Genomic DNA, 18,245 nt, shown 5'->3' on the forward strand with positions numbered 1-18,245 from the left:
CACTGACATCAGAAAAGACTTGAATGATGATTTTCTTGAATCCAAAAGGCTTAGTAACAATACTTGAAAACGAATGTACTTCAGAAGGATTTTAAAAGGCAGAAGTGTCATGCATTTAAAATCACCCTAGTTGCAATATGGGAAGGAAAGGTTGGAGGGGGTTAGACTGGAGACCATGAAAAGGGAGGAAGGAGGCTGTCTCAGTAAGGTGAGAGAAGACTAGAGGAAGGAGCCAATGATAATTCCCAGACCACTAACTTGGCTGGTAGGATGCATGGCACTCCCTGCAGAAGTTGAGAAAAGATGGTGATCTTAGTGTGGACGTTTAGGCCCCTGTGGGTTAGGTAAGTAGAAATAAACGGTGGGCCGGTAGACGCAGATCTCTAGCTCAGAACTAATTTCACAGTGCCTACCTAATAGGCACCAGCTCCATGATCAAAGTTATATCTAGGCTGGAAAAGTAATGGGAATGTTTTGCAGGACAGTGACACTGATACTCAGGAGTAATGATGTCAGCAACAAAATAGCACTTGTTTTAATTTAGTTATAAACAGAGTCTTAAGTGTGTTGGATGAGTGAACTCAGTTAATCTGCTGAATTTATAAATTTGAAACTATTACCATTCCAAGTTGAGAAGTAGCTTGAGCAAGTCCATTCTGTTCATAAACAGTGGAGTTAGGGTTTCACCGGGGTCAGACCCCAAACTCCACGATATTAGGTCACACAGGTCAATCAGCCATGAAGCGGGAGACAGGGGCTGTCAATTCATTAGGTAAGTTACTGCTAGCAAGCTCTAGAGCCAGAGGCGTTTATTTTTATACATGGAGGAATTTATCATCTGTTTGGGGATGCTAAGGCATGATTGATGGAAAGTCGGACACATGACTGATGAGAAACGGTCTTGAGCACAGGGCCTGGAGCCTCGCTTGGGTGAACCATGGAGAGAGGACGGCCTCCATCTTCCTAGAGCGGCGCCAGGGCCGCCGCGGGTCGCGCTTCCGTCTTGGCTGATTCGGCGCTCTGCGGGAGCTTGCGGTGAGTGGCTCTGGTTGCGCAACCTGGTGCCGGTCCTGAAGGTTGCGTGTTTGGGTCTCGCAGACGCCCCGCGAGAGGCCCATGAGGCCGCCCGAACCCTGGCCAGCCCCTGTTGTCGAGGCACGACTGACCTTCCTGCCCCGAGAGCTTGTCCTATGGCTAGAGGTACGCTGGGTGGGCGCCCGCGACCGACATCTGGGGTCCCCTGCCTCCCGGGTGGAGCGTTCTGATCGCGGTTCGGGCTGTGGTCACCATCTCCAGTGGGACAGTGAGCGTCTTACCCATTTCACCTGAGGTTAGTTCGCCACTTGAATTTTGCGCTGCAAACTGTTGTTGATTCAGGGATCCCTTCTCTCCAAAGGCTTGTTTCGAGTCTTTGCCGTGATTCCTACAGGTGTTTCTTACAAAATACTTAGCAATGCATTCATGGTGGGGCCACGGGTTTTCTTAAAAGCCACGAAACCACTGCAGTTCTTTCTTGTTTCTCCATATTTTTTTTTTTTTATTGGAGCAACATAATTAGGCATAATGGTGGGATTCGTTGTTACCTGCTGCAGTTCTTAACCCTTGCTGCACAGACATTCATTTTAGGAATTTCCAGCATCGCCAGGCACATTTATTAGAGAATGTATAAAGGGGGGCATTTGCAGCACCTCAGGAATCGGTGGAGAGGATGGTGGAGAACAGTGTCCTAAGGATATCTGGTTCCATTAGGAGACAGAGCAAGTGTGGGAAATCAGACAGCTCATTCTCAATTTTTTTTTTTTTTTTTTAAATCTAGCTCTGCAGGTTTTCCAAGACTAGAGGGCAGTGCATGAAGCCAGGCGTTATCCACCATGCTCCAGACAGTGTGGTCCCAGGTGAGCTGAGCTTTCTTTTAGCATACTCACAGGCAGGAAAGGCCCAGCAGCCTCATTTGATCAGTCCTGTGCTTAGCATTGCCTCCATCAGAGTGTGGCAAAGGAGTATGCTAGGGAGTTGATTAAAGAATATGTTGGCTGGGAAAGAAGAAAGCCCAGCCAAGAAATTCTCCTAGAAAGTGAAATCTACTTGTGTGAAAACTCAAAATGTGGTCCATGGATGAGAGTTTTGATATCACCAGGAAGCTTGTTGGGAAAGGCTGGATTTCAGGCCAGTTCTCCTGAATTAGAAACCATGTTTCACAACATCTGGACAACTTAGGAGCTGGTTAAAATGTGAGGAATGCTAGTCTTCATCACAATACCCAAAGGACATGTACTTCCTCAAGGAGAGTTTACCCTGCATGCTGCCTGCGTAGGATATAATGATATCAAATGTCTAATTTGGAAGGTTTAGTTCTTGTAGGTACTGTGCTCTGGGGGAATGCTGAATTTGTAGCTGAAGCAGCTCCGTGCAAAGATGTCAGCTTAACCTCTGTGAGAGCCCATAGCCCTTGTTGGCACAGATTCAGGTAGCATAGGGAGCAGTTGTCCACTCCCCCAATCTTGATGGTAGAGGATGAGTTTACTGATTTTTTTTCCATTGTCCTGTGTCATATGCTGAGAAAGCTATGTATATCATGTAATGGATAGATCATGTAATAAGAAAACTCCATACCCAGAGACTTAAAAGCAAGCAATGTTGGCTTCTTTTGTGAACATTGGTCCATCCAAATCTGTTTGAGCTCTTCAACCAAAATTAGTTCTTGCAAGTCAGGAAAACATTTGTAGGGACAGTCTGTTCTTTCTTGGCACCTTGCTTGCCTATTTTCTCAGGATTGGTTTCCACTAAGAAAACTCAGAGCAACAATGGCTTAAACAAAATAAAACCTTCTCTTCTATGAAAAACAAGTTTGGGAGAGTCAGTTCAGGGCAACTGCACAGTTATGCACACAGGCTCTTTCATTCTGTGCTACTATCCTAGCACTGGTTCTCATGCTGTAGGCCACCTTATGGTCCAGAGTTGCTGCTTGGTCTCAGGCAATTATGTGGGTATTCTAGCTAGATGTAGAGATAATAAAAGAGGTGAACCTTTCAGCTGAGTTTGCATCCTTCTAGGACCTTCCAAGAAGTCTCTGATAGTATTTACATATGGGTTTCATTGATCTCACTTAGTTGCAACCTCAGGTAAAATTATGGTTCTATTACTAAAGAAGAAAGGGAGTACATGCATATCAATATACCTGTTAGTCTCTGCTAAAGTCTCTGTGAGGAATATTTTTCTAGAAGATTCTGGAATCTTCTAGAAGCTTTCCTCAGTTTCATATATGGTTGTAGTAAGTATTGAGATTTATATGACATTGTGTGCCAGGTGAATTTTTAGTGCTTATCTATATTAACTCATTCTATCCTACAAAAGCCCTATAAAATAGTATTGGTATTCTAGTTTTAAAATGATGGAGCAGAGGCACAGAGGGGTTTAGTATTCTCTCCAGTATCAGGGATGGGATTTGAGCCTCAGGTGTCTAGCAGGGATTTTTCAACCTTGACTCTATTTACATTTTATCTACAGATAATTATTTGTTTGGGGGGATTCCCTATGCATAATTCAGCAGCATCCTTGGCCACTGTCCACTAGGTGCCAGTATTACCACCACCACCATCACGCTGCAGCTGTGATGACTAAAAATATATCCAGGCATTGTCACCTTTCTCCTGGGGGAGGAGGGCAAAATTGTCCCTGTGTTGAGACAAGGCTCTCAAGTCTGCTGTTCGCTACTACGCTGTGCTGCCTCTGTAACCTGTTTCTCACACACGGGAATCACAGCTCCACTACATAAAGGAGGTAGTAAGTGCTGGCAGAGAACAGAAGCAGTGTGATCACAGATGCACTTCATGCAGCAGGATGTTGTGAAGCTTAGGGTTTCAGAAAACAAGATACCAAAGAGTGCATGGATAATTACAGAGGTGTGGAGGGGTAGAGCATAATGTGGGGGAAAGAAGGTATGGTCTATGTTTCCAGCTTTTTTCTTTTCTCTTTCTCTCCTTTTTTTTTGTACTGGAGATTTAACCCAGGGGACTTTATCACTGAGCTACATCCCTAGATCTTTTTATTTCTTATTTTGAGACAGGGTCTCACTAAGTTGCTTAGGCTGGTCTTGAATTTGCAATTCTCCTGCCTCAGTCTCCCTAGCCTCTGGGATTATAGGTGAGTGTCACTGTACTTGGCTGCTTCCAGCTTTTGACTGAAGAAGATTAGACATATTATTAACATTTAGGGTTGGTGAAGTGTCTATTCTGCCCTGAACAATAAGGTTGCCCCTAGCTTCCTCTGCCTATTTAAAATTAAAGTCAGTTAAAACTAAAAGTTCAGTTTCTTATTCATACTAGTTATATTTCCATTTTTATGTTCAAGAGACTATAGATTTCTTCACATATACTTATGATTTTTCCCTTGCAACAAAGAGTTTATGGGGAGGTATTTAAGATCATGCCAATATCCTACTCTTTGTTGAACTTTCCCCTGAGATTCAGCATCATTGATGTTTTTTGTCAGGACTAATTTTCACAACAAGGACTACAAATCTAGTACTTCTTCAGTTGTATTTCTTTTACTTGGAAGAGACTACTACACAAATAAAAGGTAGCTTCTCATGTTTTTTTTTTTTTGGTACTAGGGATTTAACTCAGGGGTATTTTACCACTGACCCACATCCCCAGCCCTTATTATTTTGAGACAGGGTCTCACTAAATTGCTTAGGGCCTCACTAAGTTGCTGAGCTGGTCTCAAACTTGTGATCCTCCTGCCTCAGCCCTTGAGTCGTTGGGATTGCAGGCGTGCACCACTATGCCCAGTGAAGAGAGGGTCATTCATGATGATGAACTGGAATGGTGTAGTGGATAATTTATATGTAAGTGGTCAGTTCATTTAAAAATTTTTATTTTCTTATATAGCCTTATAATAAGAACTTAGATGAAGAGGACTCCCTTTCATCTATCTCAAAGTGTTTAATATTGCCGATTCCCTTGGGAATAATAATTCTTGCTTCATAAATTATTGTATGTTGAACAGATTGAGGTAAAAAAATAACTAACACTGAATCCTAACCCTGTGATGGTTTCCTTCTTCCTTAAGAAGTTGTAGGTGGCTTTGCAGAGGCAAAGGAAGATAGATCTGGTGAAGAGGACGGTAGGTTGGACAGAGCTTAGGTGATCAGGGGCTGATCTGTGAACAAGGTCTGGGACATGGCCATCCTGTCCCTGGGGTCAAGTGTATTAGGAGAGGAGGAGGCACTGAATGTTGTCTTCAAGGGAGAACCAGCTTTCTGGTAAGGCAAGATGGTAGAAAGAGGGAGAAAGAGTTGAATGAAAGGAACTCTATCCCCATGAACTCACTTCTCTGTCCTTAGTAGAAGCTGTGGAGGAAGAAGACAAGAGGAGCTGAGTTAAGATCCCTGATAGGTGCTTCAAGATGAATGAACACAGGGTGAAAGACAGATGCCTGCTGTGGTCAATTTAGGAAAAATGCCAGAAAAATATATTTGGCTTATAGAAGCAGAGATGGGTTGACGTGATCACCAGGGAGAGAAGAGCAGGTGCTGGGCTGTGTGCTTAGGCTGACAATATTGGGCCCACAGAGATGTATATATGAAAAGTGGGAATTCTGCCTGAGGGCTGCCCCTGATTAGAGTGCTGTGTGTTTCTCATCACTGTAAACCTTTCACGGGGCTCAGAACTATGGGTTGCAGAAGATTCACCCCTTCCCTGCCTCCTTCTGCGCTTATACAGGACTTGAGCAGGAACCTGTTGTTTTAGGAGGCAGTGACCTTTGAGGATGTGGCTGTGTACTTCACCCAGAATCAGTGGGCCAGTCTGGAGCCTGCACAGAAGGCTCTGTACCAGGAGGTGATGTTGGAAAATTATGCGAACATAACTTCTTTGGGTAAGTCCTCTTCCTCTGAAACTTAGCTTCTGCCTTTGGGGCTCCTAGATTCTCCCTTAGCAGATCTGGGATCTTTAATATCACCAGGATTAATGACCCATGAGCTGAGTTCCCTAATTCCCAGTTTCAGGAGTAGCTGAATGGAGAAAGATCTGGATTCACTTTGGTTTTTAACAGGACTTCCCTGTTGGCTGGTTCCTGGTGGGGACTGTACTGTGAGGGGTTTGCTCTGGGAGCAGAGAGAACTGAGAAGGTTCCTGGTGCCCCACCTTCATTCCTCCAGTCTTCCCGTTCCCTGGAGGAGACCCCGGCCCATCTACTGTGTGTGAGTCTCCTAGGACCCCAGGTATACACTTCCAGTGACTGTGGGTACTTCCTGTTCTCTCAGAGGCTAGAATAAGCTTTGAGCTCTTCCTTAGATCCCCAGATTCTCTCCTCATGAACCTCACTTGGTCTCCTGGGCATCTGCCTCTTTGTTCACCTGGCAAAGCAGAGGGTAGACTGAGGGAGGTTGGTGGTGACTCTCACAGCTTCCTGTTCCTTTTCTTTCTCCTTTAGCAGCATTACCATTCCCTAAACCAGATCTGATATTCCAGCTGGAACGAGGGGAAGCCCCATGGGTCCCAGATTCATGGAGACCTCTTGGGGAAGAGGCCCTTGGAGGCAGGTGCACAGGTGAGCAGGAGAACAGACCATCTTCTTTTCCAGCTTTGACTCTTGTGTGTCTGTCTGTTTCTCTTTCTCTTTTTGTTTTTGCAGTAGTTGGTATTAAACCTGGTGAATTGTATCCCTAACCCTTTTTATTTTTTGACTTTGAGACAGGGTCTCCCTAAGTTGCCCAGGCTGGCCTCAAACTTGGGATTTTCCTGCTCCATCCTACTGAGTATCTGGGAATATAGACATATGCCACTGCACCCAGCTACTTCTCTTTTAATATTTTAACATGAGATGAAAAAGGTATTTCTTCGGAACCATGGCTGTTGTGGGATGAAAATAGTCATGCTTCAGCTCCAAACTAGAAGACAGCAGTCCAGATGTTCCATTGTCTCTCATTTTTCTTCAGAAAGTGAAAGGATTACAACATTTTATTTTATTTTTTTAAATTTTTAATTTTTTTTTGTGGTGCTGGGGATTGAACCCAGGGCCTTGTGCTTGTGAGGCAAGCACTCTACCAACTGAGCTATACCCCCAGCCCAGCAAACATTTTAAAACTAGTATTTATTTAATTTTAATTTTGTTTTCCAGTACTGGAAATTGTATCCTGAGATATTTTACCTCTGGGCTACATCCCCATCCCTATTTATTTTTTGAGACAGAGTCTCACTAAGTTTCTGAGGGCCTTGCCAAGGTGCTGAACTTGTGATCCTCCTATCTCAGCCTCCTGAGTCATTGGGATTACACATTTGTGCTACTGTACCTAGTTACTTTTACTTTTGAGACAGTGTCTTACTAAGTTGCTGAGGTTGGCCCTGAACTTGGAATCCTCCTGCCTCAGTCTTCTTAGTCACTGGAATTATAGATGTGTGCCACCATGCCTGGTTTATTTTTATTTTTTTTAAATTAGTGCATTATATTTATACATAATAGTGGCATTCATTTTGCTATATTTGAATGTGCACATAACATAATTCGTTCAGTCTCTTATTCTCCACATTTCAAACTCTGATAGTGAAACAGGCTTCTGTTCATCAGTTTAGGAACATAAACACAATATAGTTAAGAACTTTGTTTTCATTTATTTGTTTGTTTTATTTATTTTTTCTTGTATTGGGGATTAAACTCAGGGCCTTGTATATGATAGGCATGTGCTGTACCACTGAGCTACATTCCGAGCCCTAGAACTGAGTTTTTATAAGAACTCTTTGTGTGTATATTTATGTGAAACTGTACATGAAGATGGAGTCATTTTGATTTTCTCATTTAATAATCATTAGCCTTTGAAGAATTCTTGTGTATGAAAAGAATATATTTATATATGGAATGAATGGTTTCCTTTTTTGAAATATGTTGAATTGAGTAGATATAAAGATCCATCCAGAGATTTGGTAGATAACCTGTCTAATTCAATTGCCTTGTTCTTATACTCTCAATGCTTTGTGCCTTTCTGAGCCTCTGTACCCCGAGTGCTGCTTTCCATTCCCCTACTTTTGTCTTAACACTTGAGTCGACTTGGGGTCATCTTGAGAGAGAACCTTTCCTGGCAGCCTTCCCATGGTTATCAGTGTTCCCCTTTTCCATAGCCACCAAAAGCTTTCACCAGCATTGTCCAGTAGAACAATGGAAATATTATATATCTATACTGTCCAATATGAGAGCTGTTAGCTCCATGAACACTTGAAGTGTGGCTAGTATAACTGAGGAACAGTTTTCAATTTTATTCCACTTAAATTAAATTTAAATAGCCATTTAAGGGACTATGGCCACTCTACTGGACAATACAGTATTAAACTCTTAAAAGTTTCAGTGTGCTTTTTTTAGTGACTTTATCAGTAGGTTTCGAATTCTGGTGTGCATTAGGATTACTTGGAGGGCTTGTTAAAACACGGATTGCTAACATTATCTCCAGAGATTCTGATTCAGTAGACTAGGGCAGGGCCTGAGAATTTGCATTTCTCACAAGTTCACAGGTGCTACAGGTCCAGGGAACATAGGAACCATTGTGTGGTCATCAAAGAGTGTAAGCAGCATTTAAAAATTAGAATAGGGCAGGCATGGTAGTGCCCACCTGTAATCCCAGCAACTTGGGAGGTTGAGGCAGGAGGACCACAAGTTCAGGGCCAGCCTCAGCAATTAACAAGGCCCTAAACAAGTTAACAAACCCTGTGTCAAAATTTAAAAAAAAGGGGAGGGGGCTGGAGATATGGCCCAGTGGTTAAGTGCTCCTGAGTTCAATCCCTGGTACCAAAAAAAAAAAAGAAATAGGCTAATACAGAATACTGAGGCTAAACGAGTGCAAGTTTGAGGACAGCCTCAGAATTCTGGCAAGATCTTAAGCACCTAAGCAACTTAGTGAGACCCTATCTCAGAAGAAAAAACAAAAGGGGGCTTGGATGTGACTCTGGTTAAGCACTCCTGAGTTCAATCCCCAGTACCCCCTCCCAAAAAAATATATAAATAAAGTAGTCCAAAATAGTATAAAATCTGTTGTGAAGGCATCAATCTTTTTTTTTTCTTTTTTTCTTTTTTTGATGATGTTGCTGGGGGTGGAATCCATTTGCATCACTCTTATTAAGGAGGTCGTTTGGTGAAACTTTTGACCCTCTTTCAAGTGTGTGTATATGAGCATATCTGTACTGGATTAGGATCTGAGCTATGAATTGATGACCAGGGGTCTAGAAACACTAAGCTGTGTTAGATTTTGGTGCTTGTAAAGGCAAAAATGGCTTCTATGTTGTAGTGCCTGCAGTGAAAGGTGAGCCTCCACCCAAGCCAGGTTGCTATCTACTGTCTGTGCTGAGTTCATTTTTTTTTTAATATTTATTTTTTAGTTGAAATTGGACACAATATCTTTATTTTATTTATTTATTCTTATGTAGTGCTGAGGATGGAACCTAGGGCCTTGCTAGGTGAGTTGGGTGAGTGCTCTATTGCTGAGCCACAACCTCAGCCCCATGTACTAAGTTCTTAGCCAAACCTGTTCTTTCCTCTCAGAAGTCTGTCTCCCAGAGGACACATGGGTTTTAAATAGTGATTTTCTAATGAATTCTTCGTAACCAGTATTGTTACACATTGTTTCTTTTCCTCTCCATTCAGGCTTGTGATAAAGAATATCTCTTAAAAATGATAAAGGATTGGGCACAGTGATACATGCCTGTAATCCCAACAACGCAAGAGGCTGAAGCAGGAGGATCACAAGTTTGAGGCCAGTCTCAGCAACTTAGTGAGGCCCTAAGCAACTTAGTAAGACCCTGTCTCAAAATAAAAAATAAAAAGGGCTGAGGATGGAGCTAAGTGGTTAAGTGCCCCTGAGTTCAATCCCCAGTACCCCCCCACCACCACCACCAAAAGAAGAAGAAGAAGGAAAAAAAGGTAGAGGGTTGGAGATGTAGCTCAGTGATAGAGTGTATTCTTAGCATATGCTAGGTCCTGGGTTTGATCCCCAGAACCACACATACACTCAAAGACAAAGAACTTGCATAGATTTCATGCCTTGACTGACCTTGGGATCTGCTATTGTAGACAGCATCTCAAGTTCTCTGGATACTGTGTGGTGCTGGAACTGCGCACCCACCTCTCTTTTCCAGTTTAGAGGTCTCTTTCTGCACCTTGCTTCTCTTTATTGCTTTCCCTTCCTGTGACTTCTACATCCCATTCTAGTATTTCTTTATCCATTTGACTCCATTCATAGCTTTTCCATTTATCCCATTATTGTTGTCCTTAGGGCATTACTATCTTCCCCACCTCCAGGGCTTTTCCTTTCTATTTGGGGCACCATTGGATGTCTGTCTCTCTCTCTCCAAGAATACATGTCCCCAGGGCAAGCTAATGCTGCTTAATCCCTTTCCTTTTCTAGCATAAATAATAAGGGATTCTTATGTTTTCTTTTTGTTATGGTAGGTGGTAAGACCAAGTCTGAGGAGGAGGAGCCAGCTCCAAGGCTGAACATGACTACAGAGTCAGAGTCCCATGGACCCACAGAGGAGGGGTTACCGATGGAGGTTCCCCAAAGCAGGTTAGAGAAGCCACAGCCATGTGACATAGGGAAGAAAACAAACTCAGAGAAAGGAGATCCCATAGATTTGACAGTTCAGGATCATAAGTCTTCCACCATCAAAAGGAAGGAGACAGCCAGGAAACTGCAAGGAAGCAAGAGTGTTGTTTCAAAGCAGGGCCCTCCTAGGAAACAGGTGTTTCAAAAGTGTGATGAGTGCAGCAAATACTTTAACCCAGACTCAGACCCTCACCAGCATCAGAAAACTCACACTGATGAGAAGTCCTTCAAATGCAAAGAATGTGGGAAAGCCTTCAGATACAACTCAAAACTGTCACGGCATATGAAAATCCATACTGGGGAGAAACCATATGCATGTGAGGAATGTGGACATGCCTTTAGTCAAAATTCCCACCTTCTTCAGCATCAGAAACTCCATGGTGGAGAGAAGCCCTATGAATGTGGGGACTGTGGGAAGACATTCAGCTACAACTCAAAATTGATCCGGCATCAGAGAATCCACACTGGGGATAAGCCTTTTAAGTGTAAGGAATGTGGGAAAGCCTTCAGAGGTAGCTATGACTGCATCATCCATGAGCGAGTCCACACGGGGGAGAAGCCCTATGAATGTAAAGAGTGTGGGAAAGGTTTCAGTTCTAATTCAGTTCTGATCCAGCACCAGAGAATCCACACTGGGGAGAAGCCTTATGAATGTACAGAGTGTGGCAAGGCCTTTCGCCGCAGGTCAGTGTACCTGCAGCACCAGAGGTTCCACACGGGGGAGAAACTGTACAAATGCAATGAATGTTGGAAAACTTTTACTTGCAGCTCTCGCTTCATAGTGCATCAGAGAATCCACACTGGGGAGAGACCTTACAAGTGCCAGGAGTGTTCAAAGGCCTTCAATCAGAAGGTCACCCTGGTTCAGCATCAGCGAGTCCACACTGGGGAGAAGCCTTATGAGTGTAAGGAGTGTGGGAAGGCCTTCAAATGGAGCGCAAGTTTTCTTCAGCATCGAAAGTTGCATACCAGGAAGAAACCTGCTCAAGATCCAGGGCCTTCCACGGTAGAGCCCCAGGGTCCTTCAGGCCTCTCCCCTTCTTCTCCCCAGCAGGCCTGCTCTTCCTCGTCCCAGCCAGGGCCATCCTCTGTGCCTCTTTCACCACTCCCCTCATCTGAAATGGCCAGCTCTTCACCTGCCCAAGTAGCACACTCCTTTCAGGATCTTGCTTCTCCTAAAAAGTCATCCTCTCATAGCCTGAATCCCTTGTCTCACTCCCCGTGAGTTTCTCATGTTCTCCATTCCTGTCGCACCTTGAGTTATCAGGGTTTCTACTGGATTGCTGGCCACGCCTTTATCTATATTCTTGTGATCTTATGGAAGACATTATTGTTTTCCCAACTCTATTTTAAGTAGTCACACTTAAGAACTGTGTTTGATTACTCTCTTTTAGCCCCTGGGTAGGAAATGGCAGTATTTGTCCTTGAAATTTATAGTGTCCAGTTTTGGCCTCTTTCATCACTCTGGCCCTGGGATTATTGGAGTTGAAAGAGTTTGCAGAACATTTTGGGCTTCAAGGAATGTGTGAGTTGGGCCAATGTACTTAGAAATATAGGGGGAACTGTAAAGCCCACAGGAGGAAGTAATCAGAGAAAGTATCCAGTGATTGCCTTCAGGATTTAGGGAGGGACATTTGGTGGGCCAGTGGCAAAGATCACTGGAGAGATAATCTGAGCCTTGGAGGTTTTTAATTACCTTGGTAGTGACGATTAGAAGGATCCTGTGTAACTATGCAGTAGACCAAAAAATAATCAGGGAAAGAACTTGAAGGGATGAGAGTAATAATGTAAAATTAAGTCTTTAAGCTTGATTAGGAGGGAATTTGATTTTTCTGTTTGAGTTCCTTTCCTATTCCTGACCATATCTTTGTTTAATTTCAGTGCCCACTCAAATATGTAGGCACAGAAAGTAACTTGGGCTTATATAATATAGAGGAGGTACCTGAGCAAAGTGATCTCCTGGAGTGGATGGAGTAAGGCAAGGAAAGAAACCCAGCCAGGGCTGTTACAGTTCTGGCCTCTAGAGGGAGCCCGTTCCTGATCAGTTACTATACAGTCACCTGCTTCATATTCCCCTATTAAATCAGTTTGTGATTGGTGGTACTTTTAAATGAATTTTATAATGAACTACTGTGGAAATACTGAGAAGTGTTTTAAGTATGCTGATCTTTGCAAATGTTATGATCTCACTGGTTTGGCTATATTTTCCATCTAGTGACCAGAGGCTCTGACCCTGCTTCAGGACAATTGTAGCCCATGGAAAGGTACTTTTAAAAAATTAAGTGGCAATACAGTATTAAGAAGGTGATATGTATACTATTGTATTGATACCACAAAAATTATATCTCTAAGGTAGGGTAAAGAAAGATGTTGGTTGGGTTTTGGCTTTGGTCAAGTTTATTGAGATGCATTTTTATACAGTAAAAGCCACCCTATTACTGTGTATAATTTGGTGAGTTTTGACACATGAATATGGTTTTATAACTAAGATATAGAAAATATCTACCATCCCAAAAAGTTCCCTTGGCTCAGGGAAAATTTTATTTATTCATTATTTATTTATCTATTTATTAACTTTTAACTTTATTTTTTTTTCAGTGCTGGTGATCAAATCAGGGAGAAGTTTAAATGGTTGGTAAGATGTTGGGGACTTTTATTTATTTTCATTCCTTCACAAGATTTGTGCAGTACTTAGAATTTAGGAGGAGAAAAGCAAAAACCAAATTCATTTTCCAAGCTCTGGGCGGAGCTTCTGGAATATGAAAGAGCTTGGAATCACTGCCAAGAAAAGCAGTCAAAATGTAGGAATATGGGCTGGGGCTGTAGCTCAGTGGTAGAGCATGTGTGAGGCACTGAGTCCAATCCTCAGCACCACATAAACAATAAAAAAATAAAGGTATTGTGTCCATCTATAACTAAAAATTTTTTTTAAATGTAGGAATATAACAAAAAGTAAGAATACAATTGGTTTCTTTGACATATTTTGGACATAAGACGCTTATACAAAATTTTTGACCTAATCACCAAAGCATTATTAAACAGCAAGGGCTGTAGGGCTTCTAGGAGGGTTATAGCAGGCAAGGAAGTTCAGGGCAAGAGGCTTCTCAGCTGGCCAGTCTTCAAGTAGGAGAGACAGAATTCTAAGTATGGTCTGGAGGACAGCAGATTATAATATTCAAAGAAAGTGAGGACTGAAGGGAAAATAGATGTTCCTTGACTTACAATAAGATTGCCTCCAATAAGCCCTTTAAGTTAACTATTGTGATTCAAAAATGCATTGAACATACCTAATCTGCTGACCCTTAATAGTACAGCCTAGTTGAACTTGAATGTGCTCCAGAACACCTACATTAGCCTACAGTGGGGCAAAATCATCTAACACAAAGCCCACTTTTGAATATCTCCTGTGAGTTCTTGAATATAGTACCCTGTGGAGTATTGGTTGTTGGCCCTTGTGATGGAGTGGAGCCGCAGCTTGCTGCCAGGGTCCAGCATTGAGAGAGAGTATCAGACTGCATATTGCCAGCCTGGGAAAATACCAAAATTTCAAGTATGGTTTCTGCTGGGTGTTTAGCACTTTCCTATCATCCTAAACTCAGAAAATTATAGGTTGTCTATAAATGGATTTTTTCCAGTCCTTTGGCCAAGAGATTTATGGATTTCTGACTAGCAAATTTTATTTTTCAGTTATTTGTTCCTTCTTTCAACTTATTGTCCCCCACTCCTCGCATTGTTACACAAATGTTATTGTACAACTTCCATAGCACTTACACTACTACTGAAGATAGATGAATGATGTGTCATTCTTTATAGCGCAGGGATGAGTGTTGCCAGGTTATCTGGCACCTAATACATACTCAGGTGGTTTTTGACAAGGACCATGAGTAACTCTTGTTACTATAATCGAAGGTTCTGCTGCTTGCTGCTCAATAAAAACTTAGGAGACAGAAGTTGGTGGAAGAAAACAGGTTTATTCAAAGGTGGCCCTAAAGAAAATAGAGACTTTTTCTGCCTCAACTCTTTATCTTTGGGGGGGCTCAGGGATGTAAAACTCTTTTATGAGAAAAAAGGGATATATAGTAGGACCAAAGACAGGAAATACATGCATGTGGGCGTGTGTACACACACACACAACACACACACACACACACAGACTTCATAGACAGAGAAATATATTACAATTCCAGTTTCCTTGGTACTTGCTCTGACTGATGGGTAGCTTCTCAGTTTCCATTCTCAGCATGAGGAAACTAAAGTTAAAACAGCTTTTACCAGGAATGGAGGGACAAAAATCAGTTTGGGGTTTTTTAATGTCAAAGGGGCTCTGTTACATGCCTAGTGGGAACAACCATCTAAAAATGAACTCGTGCATCACTTAATTTCCAACAATGGTGTTCCCTTAAGAAGTTTCTATGTTCTCTGAAAGTGAAATGTTATATTTAAACATACCAACTCCCCTCCCCCTGTGAAACTGTGATACAATAAGAAATATATCTGTATACATATCTAGCTATCTGTGTGTGTATATGTATATATAGACTTCATATATATGAGTCTTGAGTTTCTGCCACAGTACTTCTAAAACCCTTGTAATTTCCAGCGTGATAAGTGTCTTGTATTTGGTCTTAGTCCTGATACTAGGGCATCCAAGACCCTTGGAATCTCCAGAGTAATAAGTGTCCTTTTTGTATGCTAATGGAACGACTTGTGATTGAGGGCCCCTAAATAGCTTAAGGATAGGGGCTGGTTATTAGAAAGATCAATGTGTGAAAATCTGATTGAAAATTTCAGCCTCAGTCCCAACCTATAGGAAGGGGAGAAGGGCTGGAGATTAAGTTGATCACTAGTAGCTAATGATTCAATCAGTTGTGCCTACATAATGAAGCTCCCATAAAATCCCTAAACAAGGGAGTTGGGAGAGTTTTCAGGTTGGTAGATACATTGAGGTGCTGGGAAGGGAGTGCACCCGGAGAGAGCATGACAGTTCTGTGCCCCTTCTCCCATGCCTTGCCCTGTGTGTCTCTTATATTTGACTATTCCTGAGTTGTATCTGCTTAATAAAACTAATAATAGCAAGTAAAATGCTTTCCTGTGATTTTTGTGAGTCATTCTAACAAATTATCAAACCCGAGGAGTGGGTTGTAGGAACCTATGAGTTAAAACTGGTCAATTGGAAGTACAGATGGCCTAGGACTTAGTTGGCATCTATATTGGGAGGAGTCTTGTGAACTGAGCCCTTGATCTGTAGGGTCTGACACTAACTCTGGGTAGTTAGTGCCAGAATTGAATTGTTAGGACACTGCTTGGTGTCTAGAGAGTTGGAGAATTGTGTACCCACACATTTGGTGTTAGAAGTTAAGTAAAAATAGTTTCTACCCCCTCTACTTACTAGTTTGAGATTTGCATAAAGACTGCCCCATTGCCTTTAGGCAAGGTATATGGGTGTCATTACCTGAGTTTAATTTGGAGACTTTTGCTTTTATCAGTGACTTAGCTAAATATATTATTTAGGACTCTTTTTAAATAAAAACAGGAGACATCTCCTTGAATTAAATACATTTAACCTATTGTGAGGATTCCTGCATGCATCCTGAAACTCCAGGGTAAGAATGCAAGAAGGAGCCAGGTATGGTGGTACATGCCTATAATCCCCTAGGATCAAGAGGCTGAGACAAGAGGATCATGAAGTTAAAGACCAACGTCAGCACCTTAGCTGAACCCCAGCAACTTAGAACCTATCTTGATAAGACTGGGGATGTAGCAAAATGATAAAGTGCTCCCGGGTTTAATCCCCAGTGCCCAAAAAACAAAACCTGGGAGGTCTGGAACCTGGAAAGTCCAAGCAATCAGGAATAACCGGCACACACTCAGGCTTAGTCTCAGTCTCACTTCTGGACCTTCCTTCCCTCTCTGCTTTCTCTACCTGGGTTCATCAGTGATCTTCCTTTGTCCACATGACTGGCTGACCAGTCATGGGGTAGAAGAGCTAGTGGAGTTATAGGAGGTAGGGACATGGGCTCCTCTGATTTTCTCTGGGCTCTGTATTTGGGGTAAGCAAGCACCTCTGGCCATGGTTGTATAAGGATCAATAGTAGTTCTGGGGACCTATATGTGCAGCCAACTCAGCAGCTGTAGAGGCTGGCTCTCTGTTATAGATCTTCATCTGGTTCAGTCCTTTTTATAGTGCTCCCTGGGTTTCCTTCTATAATTCATAGCCACTTAAGCATGGAAGCTGGGTTGATAATAACAAAAACAATGTGGCTGCATGATTTCTCCTTTCATCCAGCCACCATTGGCATGTCTCCTGAAGGTTCAGCCTCTGGTGGGGCAATTCCTGCCTTTCTCTTGACTGCCTCTGCCCCAAGTCGCCTTCTCTCAAGCAGAGATTTCCTAGTAGCACCTTTGGAGATATCTACACTCCTTGTACTCCATACTGTAACAAGGATTAGGGTAGAGTTCTGCCTCCTCCTACTGTTCAGTCTAGATTGCAGTGTGCTTGGCTGGTAATCCCTAGTGTTTACAGTTTGAAATTGGACTAATGCTGGGTGTGGTGGTGCACATCTGTAAAATCAGTGGCTTGGGAGGCTCAGGCAGAATTGCTGATTTGAAGCCAGCCTCAGCAACTTAGTAAGACTATAAGCAACCTAATGAGACCCTGTATCAAAAATAGTAATACGGCTAAGGTTGTGGCTTAATGGTACAGCACTTGCCTTGTATGTGTGAGGCACTGGGTTTGATCCTCAGCACCACATAAAAATAAATAAAGGTATTGAGTCCATCTACAAGTAAATACTACTACTACTATTACTATTACTACTACTACTAAAGAGAGCTGGGGATGTGGAACAGTGGTTAGGCACTCCTGGTACCAAAAAAAAAAAAAAAAAAATCGGAATAATTCCCCAGTTTGTAGTCTTTCTCTAGGAGAAGGCTAACACTCAGTATGTCAAAATTAGCTGTGTTATCAAGTCCTCTGGGAACAAGTAGCAATCGAGCACAAGCTAGATGCTGCTACATTCATATTTACCAGTTCAGCTTCTGGACAGGGTCCTGTCAATGGTGAGGGTTTAAGAAGAGTTACAAAAAGCGATTTCCCTATATGATGGATACCATGCTGTGGAAGCCAAGAAGTCTGGCTTTTCCATCTCTCTTGCGCATGGAGAAGCCTGGAGTGCAGGCAAAATCTAGAATCATCTGTGTCCTCCAGGATCCTGCTGCGGCCCCATCTGTGGCCAGCCTCTGAGGTCTGGCTACGTAAGGCTGCACCGCTAATCAATAGAGAATCTTTAATAATGCCGGCGTGATGGTGCAAGATGTAAATCCCAGCGACTCGGAAGACAGGCAGGAGGATCCCAAGTTCGAGGCCATCCAAGTCTCAAAAAATAAAAATGACTGGAGATGTGGCGCTGTGGTAAAGCGCCTCTGGGTTTAATCCCCCCGCACCACTCCAAAACAAACAACAAAAAAACTTCCAATATTGACAACTGAAGGCGGCTTGGGGCAGAGCCAATGTACCACCGAGAGGTGAGGCCTCCGGACTTCCTAGAGAGGACGGGCTCCAGCAGGACTTCCGGTTCGTGGCCGGTGGCGGGGCAAGTACTCTCGCTCGGGAGACGGGCACTGGCCCTACGATCTGGACGACCTATGTGATTACTTT

The 18,245-nt window shown here is 42.8% G+C and overlaps 1 protein-coding gene and 1 non-coding gene across 6 annotated transcripts; one reads left to right on the forward strand and one right to left on the reverse strand.

Moving 5' to 3' along the window:
• Positions 1–978: 978 nt before the first annotated feature.
• Znf619 (zinc finger protein 619) lies at positions 979–13,254 on the forward strand. 5 transcript variants are annotated; one of them, XR_013090277.2, is made up of 6 exons: positions 1,049–1,200; positions 1,817–1,895; positions 5,751–5,877; positions 6,436–6,552; positions 10,435–12,852; positions 13,187–13,235. XR_013090277.2 is itself a non-coding variant. In XM_076843925.2 (6 exons), exons 2-6 carry the CDS (start codon positions 1,872–1,874, stop codon positions 13,193–13,195), a joined length of 1,437 nt encoding a protein of 478 aa, XP_076700040.2. In that variant the 5' UTR covers positions 1,049–1,200; positions 1,817–1,871; the 3' UTR covers positions 13,196–13,239. The 5 variants fall into 5 exon arrangements, 4 of the variants coding, with proteins under 4 accessions (XP_076700027.2, XP_076700040.2, XP_076700013.2 ...); XM_076843925.2 differs by having other exon boundaries at positions 10,435–11,594; positions 13,187–13,239; XM_076843912.2 differs by lacking the exon at positions 1,049–1,200 and adding an exon at positions 979–1,035 and having other exon boundaries at positions 10,435–13,254.
• On the reverse strand, positions 6,995–7,068 carry Trnav-cac (transfer RNA valine (anticodon CAC)). The gene has a single exon. It is a non-coding gene; the product is annotated as a tRNA-Val (tRNA).
• Positions 13,255–18,245: the final 4,991 nt, after the last annotated feature.

This window comes from Callospermophilus lateralis, chromosome 1, assembly GCF_048772815.1.
Source record: "Callospermophilus lateralis isolate mCalLat2 chromosome 1, mCalLat2.hap1, whole genome shotgun sequence".
NCBI classification, from domain to species: domain Eukaryota; kingdom Metazoa; phylum Chordata; class Mammalia; order Rodentia; family Sciuridae; genus Callospermophilus; species Callospermophilus lateralis.